This window comes from Lepidochelys kempii, chromosome 6 (assembly GCF_965140285.1).
Source record: "Lepidochelys kempii isolate rLepKem1 chromosome 6, rLepKem1.hap1, whole genome shotgun sequence".
Lineage (NCBI taxonomy): Eukaryota > Metazoa > Chordata > Testudines > Cheloniidae > Lepidochelys > Lepidochelys kempii.
Window position 1 is genome coordinate 103303737 of NC_136385.1, and position 17604 is coordinate 103321340.

Sequence of the window (17604 nt, forward strand, 5' to 3'; positions counted from 1 at the left end):
ATTTTTGAAAATTTAGGCAATATGTGCATTCTCCCCGTTCTACACACAGGAAAACACATTCAGAGATCAAGTGATTCAGCTGAGGAGCATCGTAGCCTAGTAAGTTAGACTAGAAATCAGGAGACCTGGGTTTGACTTGCCCATGTAACTATGGGCAAGTAATTTTAATCTTTCAGCCACAGTTTCCCCATCTGTTATGGGGTAACGATATTCAACAGGGTGTTTTGAGGCTCATCTAAATAAACTAAGCTTAAAATGTTATGGCAAGTGTGACACATGGCTAAAAGGGTTAAATATCCTGCAAAATAAATAACCCTTAAAAGACGTGGGGAGATGTTTGTTTTTCTGTAATTACAAATATAGGAGTAGGGTCAACAATGCAATCAACAGTCCCTGTCTACGCTGCATTCTGATAATTCAGAGGTCAAAAGAAGATCCTAACATTTAAATGAATTGTAAACATGGGATATCTTGGTATTCATCTCTCTTTGAAAATGTACTGTGAATGGTGGAGGAACAAGCAAATGGCCTTATGCTAATTCTTATAGTTAAGTACTAGCTATGGACCTCCTTCAAAGTCATCCTAATTACCTTTTGTTCCCTGAGGAACTCCAACTTGTCAAAAGACATGAAATTGTATAAAAGATCCTTGGATCCTGATTCTGTCATCTCAGATCTGCTTAGGCTACATCAGGGGAAGTCTGAGTCACAAGACTGAGGTCCCAGTTATGCTGGTATGCCCTGAATATGATATTTGGACATTGGACTATAAACTACGAACTATTTCTGAAAGAACTCTTTGCAACTACAAAGCTCACCATCTCAGCTATGAATCTGCACCTAAATGAATTGAACTCATGTCTGTATGTACATTGATCTTTTAACCATCTTTTAACCTCTTGTTTTTTAATAATTTTAATTTAGTTAATAAGAATTGGCTGTAGCGTGTATTTGGGTAAGATCTGAAACATTCATTAACCTGAGAGGTAATGTGTCCAATCCTTTGGGATTGGTAAAACCTTTTCTTTTACGCGATGAAATAAGATTTACAGAAACTTTCATCATATTTGATGTGGGTTCCTGGATGGAGGCCTGAGGCTGGATTACTTTAAGGGAACTGTGTCTCGACTTCTGAGTAAGCAGTAAGGTAAAAAGAAGCTGTTTTATGCTAGCTTGGTAAATCTAAGTTTTGGAATATCCACCAGCTTTTTAGGGTTTGGCTGCCCCATTTTTTGCAATGCACCCTAATTGAGTTACCATAGCCGGGCCCCACTAGGACCACAGTCACAGCAAGTCTGCAGAAACATTTAGCACTGTGGTCACTTCTACAGACTACACAGTTACCAAGAAAACACGACCATTATCTCCATCATTCTTGCTTTTGTTTGGTTTAAGAAGCTGGGATCCATTGACTGCAGATTAATAAAATACACATCTGTGTGCCTTACCAACTCTGCCTGGCTCTGATGAAAGCCTTATAGCGCTCAGTGTGCTACACAGAGTTGATACTTACTTCTGCCCAGTTCACAGGGTTGGGTATGAATACCTAAGCAATGTGTGTGGGTAAGAACACCATGCATAAATTGTTTTTAATATCTAAATTTCTCCATGAAAACTTTTCAACAAATGCACAAATTCAAAACAAGACAGATTAGAACAGATTGGGCGTTCCTTGGCAAAACCATTTTGCAATTATGAGACAAAACAATTAGGAACATGTTTAAGAAACTAAGTCACCACTATTTTTTCAAATTTGTATCTTCCAAACAACTTGTCTGCACGGCCTCAACCTTCAGAAAAATTCTACTCTGGCATAAAATCATACATGTGAAATTTTAGGTGAAAAGATTTAGGGCACATTCATTCTTAGTTACAGAGGCTGCAGTCTTAACAAGTAAAGGCGTAACAACTGGGTAAGAATACTCACTACACCTTGCTAACTTCAATTCAACTTTGCTCAATTAGGTACTAAGGTAGGTTGTTACATTTACACTATAAGTTCTACAGTAATAAGTCTAAAGTTCACATTTTAATTGCAGAATATCAACTTTATAGCTCAGCCTTCCAAACTTTGTTAATCTTTTGCACATAATAAAATATATATATAAAAAAAAGATGCTGAAAGCCAGTTTCAAGTCAACTTTCCACGTTAAAAAGTAAGAGCTTCAGACTTACCTGTAACATACCAACTATTTCCACTTTATTAAAAAAAATGAAAGAGTGAAGTGTTGACAGCATATTTTCTTCAAACACTGAGGGAGTGGGTAGAACCATATCTTGGATATACTGTACTCTGTATGTTTGATGAATTTTTTGCTTCAGCTCTGGATCAGATATAGGAATCACCTCTTTAAATTTTGCTGTTTTTGTCAGAAATTCCCTGTGTTTCCGTGACGGCGATAAAGAAGGATCATATTCTAGGCATCCAATTACGTCCATTATACATTCCTCAGAAAACATTACTTCAAAAAGTGCAGTTCTGTTCAAAAGGAAGATTCCCTTGATAATTTCATACAAGTGGTGTAGTCCTTCAAGGTTCTCCAAGTCCTCACACACATGAAAAATTTCTAAGAGCTTTTTAATATAGCCCTCATTTTCCAATGCTAGTGCGAGTTTTTCACGACGCAGTGGGGAAGGCAGTGAAGATGCCACAAGTTCCGCAATTTCCTCTAGCCGATTCAATTCACAAGATGGCAATTCTAGACCTGGTGATGACATATCATCAAAACGTTCCTCCTCAGATTCATCTACAAGGTCCTGAGTAATATCCACTGAAGGATCTTTTCCTTGAACCTATTGCAATGAGACATTTTTTGTAAGTAAATTTTGTAAAATTTCTACTGGCAATTTTTAAAAAAAAAAAATTTCTAAAGATGTGCATTTCCAGTAAGTGACAGAGGGTGAAGGAAAACAGCAAAAAGCCACACTACACTCCTTGATAGTACAAAGACTTCTAATCATATTTTTATTAAAAGCATGATCTGGAATGTCAATTATTCTACAGTAACTCCTCACTTAAAGTGTCCCGGATAAAGTTGTCTCATTGTTACGTTGCTGATCAATTAGGGAACATGCTCGTTTAAAGTTGTGCAATGATCCCTTATAACGTTGCTTGGCAGCCACCTGATTTGTCCATTGCTTGCAGGAAGAGCAAGCCATTGGAGCTAGCTGGTAGGGGCTTGGCACCAGGATGGACCGGCAGCCCGCAATCAGCGCCCCGCTCCCCTAAGTTCCCTGTGCAGCAGCTGCCCAGCAGGCTACCAATTGCCAGTAGTTCAGCCATCCCTTCCCCGACTGCCATGTGCTGCTCCTGCTCTCTGCCTTGGAACTACTCCTGGGAGCCTCCTGCTTGCTGTGCAGGGGATAGGGGGAAAGAGGTGGACTAATGTCAGGGTGTCCCCTTCCTCCTACTCCTGCCCCCCACTTACCCCTTCTCCATATAGAGCAGGGGGGAGACACAACAGGACTCAGGACTGAGAGAGCTAGCCGCAGCTGCTGTCTCAACTTCCTGATCTTTTTAAAGACAATGTACTTAGAATGTGGTGTCAGCGTATTTAAAGGGGCAATGCACATCTCTCTCTCTCCCACACACAGAGTGTGTCTCTCTGTCTGCCATGCTGTCTCCCCTCCCTCCATTCCTGCTACCTTGTACAGTGTGAGGCTACATTAACCCTTGAGGGCTCAGCCAAATGCTAGATCATTTAGCACTACAGCATTCCCTGGGAAATATCCCATCCTCTAACTTCACTACCTCAACCAAGCTTCACAATCATCAGTATTAATTTGTTTAAAACTTACACTGTCTCTCTGTGTGTGTGTGTAGTTTTTTGTCTGGTGAAAAAAATTTCCCTGGAACCTAACCCTCCCATTTACATTAATTCTTATGGGGAAACTGGATTCGCTTAACATCGTTTTGCTTAAAGTAGCATTTCTCAGGAACATAACTACAACGTTAAGCAAGGAGTTACTGTACTTCCTGGAGCCAAAAATAAATGCATGAATAAGAGTTTGCCATTTAAATACAATGCAATTCAGGTTCTGATGTGCTTTTGAATCCTGGCATAAAAGGCACAGTATGGGACACTGAACACCTTCATTAATATACGATTTTGAAACGGAGTAATATTCTGGACTAGATATTTAATTGTATTAGTTTGTATAAAGCTGAATACTTAAATGTCAGGAAACTGGAAATACAGGGAATAGAGAAATAGCAGAATTTTCTGAATACTTCAGGCAAAAAGGAAGACATTATTATCATCATCAGCAGCACTTCTCAGGTGCCCATCACGAGAGCTTGAAAAGTCCCCTTGCCCAAGGTGAATAAGAAGTGTTCCTAGGTGAACAACACATCTGCAGAATCTAAACTTTCAATTAAAAATATTTTTTCTAACACTTATGATTTTGAATATAAGGTTCTAACGCAAATAGATATTAAACTGATGCAGCGCAATCTTCTTAAGTTTATATACAACTTGTTCAACTACCTCTGCTGCTGATCAGAACTTTCCATGAGCTACACCAGAATGAACTGACCGGAGTCTTGTCAGTGTTTATTGGTATTTCTTACATATGTGGGTAGTAGTGAAAATGACAAGAATCAAGTCAGTTTTGTTCTGCTGCAGTTTGGGAAAACTGAACATCAGCAGAGACAGGCACTGGTGCTATTCACTGAGAAAGAGGACTCAAAAATGAAGGTTGTTTCCAATACTCTGCCCTTTGTTCAATATATCTGCAGTAGCCAAAAAACCTGAGGGAATGGAAGAGGTTGACACTCTCACCCCATTGACGCAGCCAGGAGGCTAGTGGAGATATATAACCAACACCTCATTCTTGCAGCAGCCAGAAAGAAGGCTATGGAAGAATAATGAGGACACTTCTCCATCCTCATAGCAACCAAAGAAGGCTGGGGGAAGGAGAGAGAGACTCAAAGGCTTCAAATTTGGATGCCCTCCAGCCACAGGTGGATATAAAAGGTGGGGCCTCAAAACACAGTCCAAGGTCAACAACCTGGCAAGAACACTAGCACATTCAATTTTCCCAAAGCTGGAAATGATTGACTTTTCACCTGGGTATTCCCTAGGAACAGTGGGTGCCACCCTATCTTTTGAAACTGTCTATAGCTAACAGTTTTAATCCTCTGGCAATATTTCCGATCGTGGGTTCATGCGTGGGAGAGCTCAATGGGCTAAAATAGAAAAAATGAGATGTATGAAGACATTGATCTATGGAGAGAAGTGGAAGGACAAAATATACAGGACAGAAGGAGAGGAGGGGAGGAGAGAAAGAAGAGAGACAGATAAAGGGGTGGTGGGAGAGATAAGGGGGCAGAGAGAAAGAAAAGGGAAGCAGAGATGGAAGAAGCGACACCCCATGGTTTATTACAGAAAAGAAAAAGAACGAAGTGAAGCTAGGAAGGAGAGAAAGTAACATCAAGCAAACGAGACATTAGTAATAATATTCAGTGAATTTATTTGGGTGGTATTCAAACATCTACATAGCTGGCCAAATGCTATTAACACTGTGGAATACAGCAGATACATGCAGTCAATATATTTTCTGTTATTCAACCAGCCCTAGTAAAATATATTAAAAATTGTATTAAATAGAAAGTTGATTGACGTCACAATTAAAATGCAGTGTACGATGAACAGTTTAACTACTTTAAATTGAAAAGGTCAGAACTTTTGGGGGAGAATATAGAGGTACAGATCTGACTCCCAACCTAAAAATGTCAAATAAATCTTTCAACCCCTGCCAGTCACCACAGGGACTCCATCACACACATGCAGAAGAATAATCCACTCAAGTAAATTAACCAAGTTCCCCTCTCTCTGGTACAGCAGAAAGGCAACTGAAACAGGAGGGTACGAGAGAGAAGGAAGAGAAAGGCACAGATAAGAAAAAATTATATGAAGAACAGGGAATTAGGAGGGAAAACAGACTAGCATTAAGAAACCTACAAAAATGGAAAAGATAACAGGTAGATTAAATCAAATACAATCTCTATTCTACAGTCACTTCTAATGTTGAAGTGCAGTTTGAAACTATCTCCCACCTTAAAAAAAATGAAGTAATTAGTAACTAACGAAATCATTGTTATGAAACCTCATAGAAGTGTACGATTGGAAGGGACCTTAAGAGTCATCCATCCAGTCCAGTCCCCTGTACTCAAGGCAGGGCTAAGTAAAACTTGACACAGACCTATGTTTGTCTAAACTTTTTCATGAACCTGTACTTTGTGCAAACTTTCCTTAGGGAAAGTGTGGGTGAATCTCAAAGATACTTTTAATATATTTGAAAGCTCTCCTCAAAACTGTAACTGCTAAGCTTAGCACCAGACTTTATGGGGAAAGCAGCAGTTTCTCAATTACCAAATATGTAATTTTTTTCCCTCTGTATTTTTACTTACAAGTACTATGCTTAATCTTATTGTTAAAACAGTCCATAAAAATCAAAGGCATAACATTGCAACATCCAGATAATCTTCCATTTTTCAAACATACCTGACATATTTTTTCCCATATTTCATCACATCCTGCTTTTTCTTGAAAGCTAAGTGCCAAGTCATAATTTTCAGCTTCAGACCACACAATCAAAGTGTCCTTGAAAGAGATGGAGTTATATTTTAGCTATCACAGGTTTTAAAAAATGTTTTAAAAAAGAGTGATCTATCAGTTAATTTAACAAGGCAAACGTGAAACCAAAAACCAGAAGGACAGTATAACAATACATATTCAATCATCATATTTTAAAGTTATGTTTGAAGCTTCTAGGATCTTGAAATAGTCACATTTTATACAAACCAAAATAAACTAAGTCAAAGAATAATACTGAAAACTGTTTTAATCTTACTTTATGCAACTAAAAATTGTATTTGAATAATGTATATACCATTCTTTAGCTTCAGGATGTAATTATTCTCCTTCCGTCCCTAATAAAAAATGCTAACAAGTACAATACATCAGTTATATTAACTAGACTTCCATGGGACTAATGACGGTGCATAAAATTACACACATGCATAAGTCGTGTGCAGGATCAGGGTCACAGTGAGCTTCCAGACCTGTTATGCCCCAGAAAGCGTTATGCTGATGCAGTGTCTAAGTACCACGGAGATGTATTTCTAAAAATGCCTATAAATTTGAAACTATGACAAAGCTATTGATAAGCATGGAGCTAATTTATTGGGTGTATGAATGTCTTTTCTACCATTATACTCAACTGTATGCCCTCCCCACCTTTATTTTAAATCTGAAAGGATATAACATTTACCAGTTTGCTAGACCACAAAACTTGGTTAAAATGGCACCAAGTTGTGCTTGTCTCTTACTGAGCCTGTGATCATGTCCAAGTGTTGCCCTGTCGTTTCTGAAGCTAAATCAGCATAGTATATGCAGGGGTATTAAACAGGCATAGAAGCTGATAATCTGGTGTACCTTTTCAAACAAAGGTATCAATTCTCTCTCTGAGCAGGGCTATGAGGAAACATATTGCTAAAATTAACAGACTGCTAATTCCCTTTACATGCATCTCGGTATAATCTACTTTATTTAAGTAGTGCATTCAAGTTTAGTTTGCAGTGTTTAGTTTGCTGCTGTGTTGGTCCCAGGATATGAGAGTGACGAGGAAGGTGAGGAAATATCTTTTACTGAACCAAATTTTGATCATGGAAGGGACTAGCTTTTGAGCTTCACAGAGCTCTTTCTCAGGTCTGGAGAAAGTAACCAGAGTGTTATTTAGGAACTTCTTTTTCTCTTCTTGTACCGTTTAAAAGAAATATGAATTAGAGTTATACAGCTGGCCTGATAAAAGACCACCTTTTGTAGTCAAATGCAAAAATATACACTCACTCATTGGATATATAAAAAATTAAAACATCAGAAACTCTTTTCTGATCAAATTCAACATTTAAATCTGAAGCATGCTATACAACAGAAGACCTATGCTACATTATGCATAACCTTGTTTAGTTTACTACTCTCATTTTTAAAGGAGTTCATTTTAAATTTGTCATAGTGAGAGGTTACAAGAGACTTACATAATTAAACATTTCATATGTCAAGTGGGTTTTTGTTTACTTCAACAAGCATTAAATGGATAACAACCATAAAAGGGAAAGTGAGCATTTTTATTTTAAAGTGAACTTGCCAGAAAAATATCTTCATTTTTGCCTCTACCCATTACCCAATCCCCAACGCTTAAAAAAAATAATAAACTAGTCAAATAGCACAGCACTACTATCCTGCTCCACTGTGAGCAAGTCAATCAAGAAAGTAATATCCTTTTGCCATTACCAGAGCACCTATTCAGCTTCAAATATACCATTGAGTTTATCTTGCAAACGGCAGTTTACCTTTTCTTTTTCCAAAGGGTTGGGGAAGAGGTGGTGGACAGAAGGAAGAGATTTAGCAAGCCACCTCCAAAATACAAAAGGAAAAAAGTTGCAATGAATGATGTATCCTCATGCGAGACAGATTACAGTGCAAATGCGTTGGTGGTAAATTAGCAGCACATGGTGCTGCTGTCACCTAATGAGGAAGGAAAATACACTGCCTATAATTTTTAGGAGGGCGGGGGGGAAAAAAAGACAGTAGGAAAGAAAACTGAAGATCACTGAAATAATGACATAAGAACCAGATATCAAATTGATGTTTCTTCAGCACAGTTTCTTATTTTACCACCACCTAACTGAAAACTGCAGTTACTCTATGAATCTGTATCAAATTCTAGCACTACCTATACTGAAACTTCTGTCAATAATAAATAGCAATAGCACCCACAGACCCCAATCAGAATCAGGTCCCCATTGTGCCAGGCCCTGTGTTTATTTAAAAGATTAATTTCACTTTAAATAGTAATGCTAACTTGATATAGACTAGTACAATAGATAAAATTCTCATTTAATTGGGTGCGGTTGGATTGCTGGACAAACCATTTCAAAGCAGAAAGAAGTCAATAGGTAAGATGCATTTTTCCCCTCTGTCAAAGACATGACCATCAAGACTAATAGGGAAGTTACTCATAACAAGAAGGAAAGATACAAGAAGGTCAAACATAATCATTCATATAATAGTTTAACACAGTGGTTCTCAAGCTTTTTTCATTTGCGGACCTCTAAAAATTTCAAAACGAGGTACAGACCCCTTTGGAAATCTCAGAAAATCTGCAGACCCCTCAGGGGTCCACTGACCACAGGTTGAGAACCACTGGTTTAAACACAATTACTTCTGTTGAACAACATCAGCTACTGCTTTTCAAATAAGGTCAAGCAATATCCTTTCTATCTTTTCCTAATATGGAGTTTACTTAGCATTCTACTTTTTGAAAATATTAACTAAAGAAATTACTAGCAAAAATACTTTGGATAAGTGAACATCCTTTAATAGCTTTCAAGGTTGCTTTAAGTTCATAAAAGCAACATTCCATTTATCATACTAGTGTTTCCAAACTTTGTTAGAGCTACTTATCTTACTGCCTTCAACTCTTGTCACATATATATTACAAATGCATATATAGTCTTCTCATAATAAGTCTAGAATAAGCCACTATGCTGTTATGCTCCTAAGTGCTTTGGAATTAGACTATTCGTGGTTTCTAAATGGCAAATGAATTTACAAAAAAGTGCTTACCTACCTTTCATAACTGTTGTTCTTCAAGATGTGTTGCTTATGTCCATTGTAAGTAGCTGTGTGTGAGCCGCATGCACAATTGGAAGGTTTTTCCCCTAGCGGTGCCTGTCGGGTCAGCTGTGGAGCCCTCTGGAGTGGCGCACTTATGGCAGTGAGTATAGGTCCCTGCCGACCCGCCACCTCTTCAGTTCCTTCTTACCGGATACTCTGACGGAGGGGAGGTGGGTGGGTCCTGGAATGGACATGAGCAACATATTTCGAAGAACAACAGGTATGAAAAGTGGTTACACTTTTTCTTCTTCAAGTGATTGCTCATGTCAATTCCAAGTAGGTGACTCCCAAGCAGTCCCCCAAAGGAGGGGTCAGAGTTCACCGAGCTGCCAGCTGTAGCACGGCTCTACCAAATGCAGCATAGTCTCTTGCCTGCTGAGCGATGGCATAGTGCAATGTAAAGGTGTGAATAGACAACCATGTCGCCGCCCTGCAGATGTTCTGAATGGGGACCTGTGCCAGGAATGCTGTAATGAAGCCTGCGCTCCTGTGGAGTGCGCTGTCAATGCAGGGGATGGAATCTTTGCCAGGTTGTAGCACATTCTGATGCAGGCTACGATCCAAGAAGAGATCTCTGAGACGAAACAGGGAAACCCTTCATTCTTTTGGCAATAGACATGAAGAGCTACGTCAACTTCCTAAATGGCTTTGTTCGCTCGATGTAAAAGGCTAATGCCCGTCTGACATCAAGAGAATGTAGCATGCGTTCCTTGTCATTGGCATGTGGCTTAGTATACAACACTGGCAGAAAGATGTCCTGATTCGCGTGAAATTGTAAAACTGCCTTCGGGAGGAAAGCTGGGTGCAGCTGCAATTGTACCATGTCCTTATATAAAATGGTATAAGGGGGCTTGGACGTCAAAGCCTTGAGCTCAGAAAGCCTCCTGGCTGATGTTACAGCCACTAGGAACGCCTCTTTCCAAGACAGGTAGAGCAGAGAGCATGTTGCTAGAGGCTCAGAGAGAGGGACCATAAGCCTTGAGAGCACCTGGTTAAGATCCCATGGAGGGATCAGTTGTTTTACTTGGGGTACCATCTGTCCAGCCCGTTGAGGAAACGGCCAACCATAGGGTTAGTAAACACCGAGTGTCCCGTTGAGCCAGGATGGAAAGCTGAAATTGCCGCCAGGTGCACCACTACTGACTAAACTGCCAGCCCCCGTTGCTTCAGGTGAAGCAAGTAGTCCAGGATAAAGGGAATCGGGACTGTAATGGAGGAGTACCTTTCTGGAGAGACCAAATGGAAAATCTCTTCCACTCTGTCAGATGAGTGGTGTGAGTGGAAGGCTTCCTGCTGCCAAGGAGAACCTCCCAAACAGAGTCCGAGCCGGTAAGTTCAAGCACATTCAGCCATGGAGTTTCCATGCTGCGAGATGGAGAGAATCTAGGTTGAAGTGCTGGAGGTGGCAGTGTGATCAAGTCCAGAACCAAGGGCAAAGTCATGAGCGTATTCCCTGACAGGTCCAGCAGAGTGGTAAACCAGTGCTGACATGGCCATGCTGGTGCTATTAAAATCAATGACACTTTCTCTCGCTGGACCTTGTAGATGAACGGGAAAGGCAAGAATGCGTACATCAGGCGTCCTTTCCAGCACAGGAAGAAGACATCCGCGAGTGAGTCCGGGCTGTGGTTCAGGAAGGAGCAGAGGTCCTCCTGACCTTCCAACTCACAGAGGTCCTCCCGTGCAGGTGCTTCCCGCGCAGGGGCAGATGCGGTGCCGGACACAAACTCTGTGCTGGGTTCAGTGCCAGCCTGGGCGCTGGGCTCCAAACCCCTTGGTGGTTCCCTCACCATGGAAGCAGACAGAGGTCCCCATCTGTCCGAGGTGACCGAAAGTGATTTGAAGCTTGGCCCGTGGGCTTGATGATACGCCCATGGGGTCCAGAATGGCCACTGAGCGGGGGCCTGTCACTGTAGCGGCCCGGGCATCATCAGAAGTTGTTGTGTCTTGTTATGCCTGGAGTGATGAAATCAGTGCCAGATGCATCTGGAAACATATGATTCCAGCTCCGACTCAAGAGTCTGATCTCTGGCTCCACGGCGGTGCCTGGCAGGTCAGTGCTGGTGCTGAGGCGAGGACAACCGGTGGCGCAGCATGTCCAGTTTTCCCTTAGACAATCCAGCCCTCCTGTGCAGTGCTGGAGCTGCCAATGCCAGCGCTCTCTGTGTTGCCTGCGCTGTCAGCTCTGCCGGTGCCGGGGAGTGCTGGGTTGCCATCTCTATGAGGTCCCTAGAGGCTTCAAATGTGTCAGGAATGGGCGGCATGTTCAACACCCCAATGTAGCTCTCCCGTCTCGGGGAGTCCAACTGAACTGGATTCAATGGTTCTGCCTGGTGGCCAGAGTCAACGGCTGTCCCTGAGTAGGAGCGGAGTGTCCAGAAGTGGGATGCATTCTATGGGCCCCATCACGCTCCACTGCTCAGACTGTTGGTGAGCACCCCCTTTCATCTCTTCTCTGTTTATGTAGCACCGATTTCACTCGCCGGTGCTGAGAAGTCACTGAACTTGTCTTCAGTACCAGAGAGCGGCGGTGCCATAGGTCTCTGGGCCCCAAGTCATTCACCGGCACCGTGGCCTCCCTTACTGAGGCAGGCCAGTGCGCTCCGCACCAAAGTGCTGTGCTTGGATTCCAATGCAGTATGAGCCAGCTAGAGATGAAGAGCTGACTCCATAAGGAGAAACTTAAGTCTAAAGTTTCTCTTCTTAGTCCTTGGGTGGAAGTTCCTGCATCATTTTGCTGTACAAGAAGGGCGATCGTGAAGTTCTAAAGAACTATCATCCAATATGCCTACTCTCACATGTCTACAAGCTGTTCACCAAAATAATAACAAACCGCAGAGTCTGGACAAGCAGCAGCTGAGAGAGTAGGCAGGTTTTTGAAGGAATTTCAGCATAATGGACCATATCTTCACTACAAAACAGCTATTGGAGTGCTCAAGAGAATACAAATTCCCTTTATGCATTGCCTTCATCAACTATAAAAAAGCATTTGACAGCGTAGAGATCGATGGAATGCTGAAAGCTCTTGCAGAGTAGGGCATCAACACAAACTACAGACTATTAGAGGAAGCAAACTGACTGCACTACAGGTATAACTCTGTTCGACACTCCCCTTCGCAACCCAGTCAAAAAAGGTGTGAAGCAAGGAGACACAGTTTCACCAAAACTCTTCACAGCCTGTCTTGAAATGGTAATGAGGTGGATGAATTGGAAGGGTGGAATCAGCGTCAATGGAGAGCAGTTAAACCACCTCAAATTTATGGACGATATTGTGTTGATTACCGAAAACACTATCAAACTACAGAAGACAAAATGTATGTGGTCTGATGCCTTGCCAAAAGCCCAAACAATAGTCAAGGGAGAACAAAAAGAAGAAGTTGAGCAATAAGTTTATTTGGGCCAAAAAATTAACATGTGCCATGATCAGGAAGACGAACTCTCTCAAACAAAGCAAGCTGGTTGGTGCACATTCAATTCTATCAAGGATGTCCTCCAAGAAAAAAAAAATCAACAAGGCAACAAGCGCCAACCTCTTCAACTCAACAGTACTGCTGGCAATGTTGTATGGCAGCGAAACATGGGTGCTAACGAAGATAGAGGAGCAACAACTGTATCATGGAGAGGGGGATGGAAAGAAGAATTTGCGGGATTTTAATGGCAACTGAGTCCCCAATGAAGTGATCAAACAGCAGAGCGGAGTGCAGGATGTCATTGTTGAAAGCGGGTACAATAAAATGCAATGGGCAGGGCATATAGCAAGTCTCACTGACAATCGATGGACTGCAGCTGTCACCAAGCGGTACCCATGGGAACTGAAACGACCACTCGGCTGATCTCCAAAGAGATGGGAAGATTTTATCATGAAAACGCATGGCCGCACACGGAGAAGGAAACCTAGGATAAGAGAAGAATGGAAGACTTGTTGTGCGATCGGCACAATCTATATGAGGGACTGATTGATCAAGGTGATACACACTTTTTAGCAAGAACTTAGCTAAACACATGAGAGAAGATTATCAGCAAGCTATTGCTGAGTAACTCTTTCTCTAAACTCTGAGAATCATGCACGTCTGCTTGCGGCTTGGAAGAAATATCTTGTGCCAGGTGGATGAGTCAACACTGCCTTGTCCTAGGAAAAGAGAATTTTTGCTGTTTGGCATAGTCAGTCAATAGCGATCTGTCCTTTTCATATCATCATATTGGTAACACTCGATCAGAGGTAGTAAAATTAAGAATCCCATCCAGGAATTCTGACTGTGTCCCTTTTAAAGAAAGCTATGCATTGGACATGGAATTTAAGTACTTTTCAGGTTCGCTATTTGCATAGGCTGCACACCTGTTCTGCACTTATCAACATAAGGATTGATTTATTGTCACACTTTCAACAGGGTAATGACATCTCTTGAATTTCGTTCAGAATGCAGCACAATTAGTTGCTGGTTTGACATCACCCACCATATTATGTCCATCATATGTAAACTTTGGCTGCTTAAAGTGACAGATAATGGTTTTTAAAGCCCTGGCCATGGCCACGCTCGAGATCTCTTTCTTAAGCCCCAATCTGACGTATATTTCTGGAGACACTATGTTTTAGGAATCCCACCATTGCAGATCAAATCAGCAGGTGACTGATGCTTTGCTGCAAGTAAGCGGGGCTACCATACAGAATTTACTCACCCTTGACATCTGTCTTAATTCATTTCTACTCATTTTTAAAAGTTCCTTTAAAAATAAATCTCAAGGTTTTTTGTTTTTTGTTTTTTTAAGTGGGACCAGTGCTGGCTCTATGTTATCATCATAGTTTCACTTTCTTCTCCCCATAACCCTACCAAAAATAAAAATAAAAATCACACTATTTTTCAGCAGATTCGAGAGTGGTTTCATTTGAATGTTAGTGAGATGGTTACTAATTATGCTTGTGGAAAAGTTGGGGCTTTATAAGAATGAGTAATTTCGAAGAGTTGATGCCTTGGAAACAATTCTGTAGTAAGATGAATCTTGTAGCAAGAGATGCTGATCTTAATTCTAGAAAACTGACCGTGTTCTGTAGTCTTTTCTTGCACTAGTACTGACATGTTTAAAGGATCATCAGCCATCTTTGCAGGCATCTATAATCAGTTCTGAAGATGTAACAGAAGAGACACCTTAATGTTACTGAGTCATATAATTTACCATCTAATGGATACCGTGACATAATGTTCTGATGACATGCTGTAGCCTGACCTGCTGGTAAACCAAGTTTCAAAAAATAATCTCTGAGGCATCAGTTATGTCAAGCCAGAACACCATGTTCCCTCAAACAGATAGGAATGAATCAGTTTCAGCTGATACCTACTGAAGTAATCTTCTGGCGATATTGCTAATATGACCAATGCGAATACTTTTATTCTGAATTTGGTCCCATATTATTTGCTCATCCTGAAGGCTCTGTAAATTCACTTTGGGTCTCCTGAAAACTGCAAAAAATATTAAGTACATATCTACAAGTGATTTTTTTGTTGCATTTGCTCTATTAGCTCCTATGTTCAATAGCTGAACTTTTGTTTTTAGTTGCAGTATATTTCAAGAACGTGGGATAGAATAACATATTCCAGTTTAAAGAAAAGGAGTACTTGTGACACCTTAGAGACTAACAAATTTATTTGAGCATAAGCTTTCGTGAGCTACAGCTCAGTTCATCACAATGGAAGCTGTGGAGTCAGCGCTCAGGGTGGGGACAGCGTGCAGAGACAGCCCCCCCACCACCCTGAGGCCACAGGGGGTTGGACTAGATGACCTCCCGAGGTCCCTTCCAACCATGATATTCTATGATTCTATGATATTCCCACCAACCCAAGTGTACTTTCTGTATTTAGTGGACTAACCATTTCCATCTGCCTTTTCTGTTTGTAATCCTAAATTTGTTTTTTATTTTTACAATTGCTTTGATAATTGGTTTAAAATAATCTAAAAATGCACTCCATTCGTTAACAGTATAGTATTAAAAATATACATTACTCTCTATAGATTAAAGGTACTGTATTACGTAGCTGAACTGTAGTGCTTGTCTACATTTGAATATGAACTCTTTAGTGAATGGACCGTGTCTTCTTCAAGGGATTACATAAGCCAAAAAAGAGAAGTCTTTTTTTATTGGTCAAGCAAATCATCAGTCATATGACTCTGGGACATGTCTTGCCACAGCAGAGGAACTGCTAGGAGAAGAGGTGGCAATTTTTCTGCTTTCTGATAGCAGTTTTGAATTTCTCTCCTTTTTCTGAGCTACAGGGAATTCGAAGAATTCAGTTTCATTTCCTAGCTATTTCTGCCTCCAACAGAAACCTCATTTTCTATATTTAAAACACTCCTAAAGGAAGAAGGCATGCCAGGAAATTTGCTATTGAATAGGTTGTCTAAAAGATCCAAAATCTTAATAATCTTTCCATAGAGTACAAAACTGAACATATTACACGTATTACTACATCAAGTATGCCTTCTTAGGCCTTTTTTTTTTTTTTTAAATGCAGAGTATTTGGAAGTTTCCAGCTAATGAAAGTATAATTAAGCAATGCATTATGTTCTTCCTGCTACCATGAACTTTGATCATAAACATCTTGAACTAAAAGTAAATAGGAACACGCTCCAAATGCTTGTTACTCTCACATACCCATGAAAAACTTCTGCCAATAAGCTTGAAGTAGGAGGCCTTAAAAGATTTAGGCTGTGACTGACAATTCTTGAACTTTATGCATAAATGTATAGCAGAACAACCCTTTAGTGAGGCTTGCTAAACTTTTAGAGCATGATTTTTATGGTATGTTTTGTCTGGTATGCCAAGTGTAGAACTGACTGGGAACCAGTTCAGCCCTGAGAACATGCTGAAACATCCCTGAGGCTACTCTAATTTGTGCTGGATGGTAACAACTCCTAAGAGGCCAGCCAAAGATTGCTGGATCTGCAAGAGCAGTCCAGCAACAAACCCGGTACCTGGAACTGCAAGGAGGTTTGATACAATCAGCCAGGGATTCCTTCCACTTCAGGGGAAACCCCTGCTGCTGAATTAAGCCAGCTTTCTGGCTCCCTTATCCCAGCAGATTGTTGTTAACCCTCTGCTTACAGGTACAAGGACCTAACCCTATGAACGAGAGATCATAGAACTCAAGCACAGAAGGGGGAACAATGGTAGCTGAACTACAAATGGGCTATTTTGCTAGGGAAAGATGCAGCTGGAAGGTAATACAACAGATGTGAAATCCATGTGAATACCCAGGGATCTACAAGCAAGCATTTTCTATACATCTGTGGACTCCACATCAATGAGATACCACACGACACGTCCACTGTACCAGCACTACTTCCTCATGAAAAGAGGCATGAAAATCACCACAAATTTAAACTGAATTTTTGACTTAATTCTCCTATTTCAACACAATTTTTTGAGGAAGAGACTAATCTGGATAAGCTAGAAGAAAGCCTAATATGAGTGGACCAATATCACACAGTAGAGATTCTTGCCAGTACCCCTAGAAAAGCAATGGGTGCAGGAACAGCAGCACAGACATTTTCCAGGAGTGCTGTGTAAGGAATGATTGGAGGAAAAGAAAAGCGGAAATGAAGAGAGAGACTGGAAGGGTGTAAATGCATACAAACCAAATGAGGGAGCTGCACTATAATGGTGATGAGCAGGTGGTTCAGCAACAAGTGATGCCTTGTTCTAGGCCAGGAGGCTCTACGCTTGCAGCACTTAATTTTTTGGTGACAGAAAAAGGGCTAGGAAAAAAACAGCTCATATTGCTCTTTAGAGATGGACTCTGGAATATACATTACAGAACTGAACTGTGAGTAACAGTGGTGGGGCTGCGCTGGTGTAAGCATCAACAATGCAGTATGTTCACAAAAGTCATGCTGTTGTGGGTGCAGATCCTTTAGGGTTTGGCTTAAT

General features: G+C 40.9%; 1 protein-coding gene across 5 annotated transcripts in view; it reads right to left on the reverse strand.

Annotated features, from left to right (window-relative positions):
* Window positions 1-17604, reverse strand: part of PPP4R3A (protein phosphatase 4 regulatory subunit 3A) — a 72750-nt gene that overhangs the window by 37879 nt on the left and 17267 nt on the right. For 4 of the 5 annotated variants that reach the window (XM_073349444.1, XM_073349441.1, XM_073349440.1 and 1 more), the window contains exons 3-4: window positions 6507-6605; window positions 2176-2793 (exon numbers count right to left, since the gene is read on the reverse strand). In XM_073349444.1, the coding sequence (XP_073205545.1) occupies window positions 2176-2793; window positions 6507-6605 (717 nt within the window). The remainder of the gene's footprint in view (window positions 1-2175; window positions 2794-6506; window positions 6606-17604) is intronic. The other variant, XM_073349442.1, reaches the window with a different exon arrangement.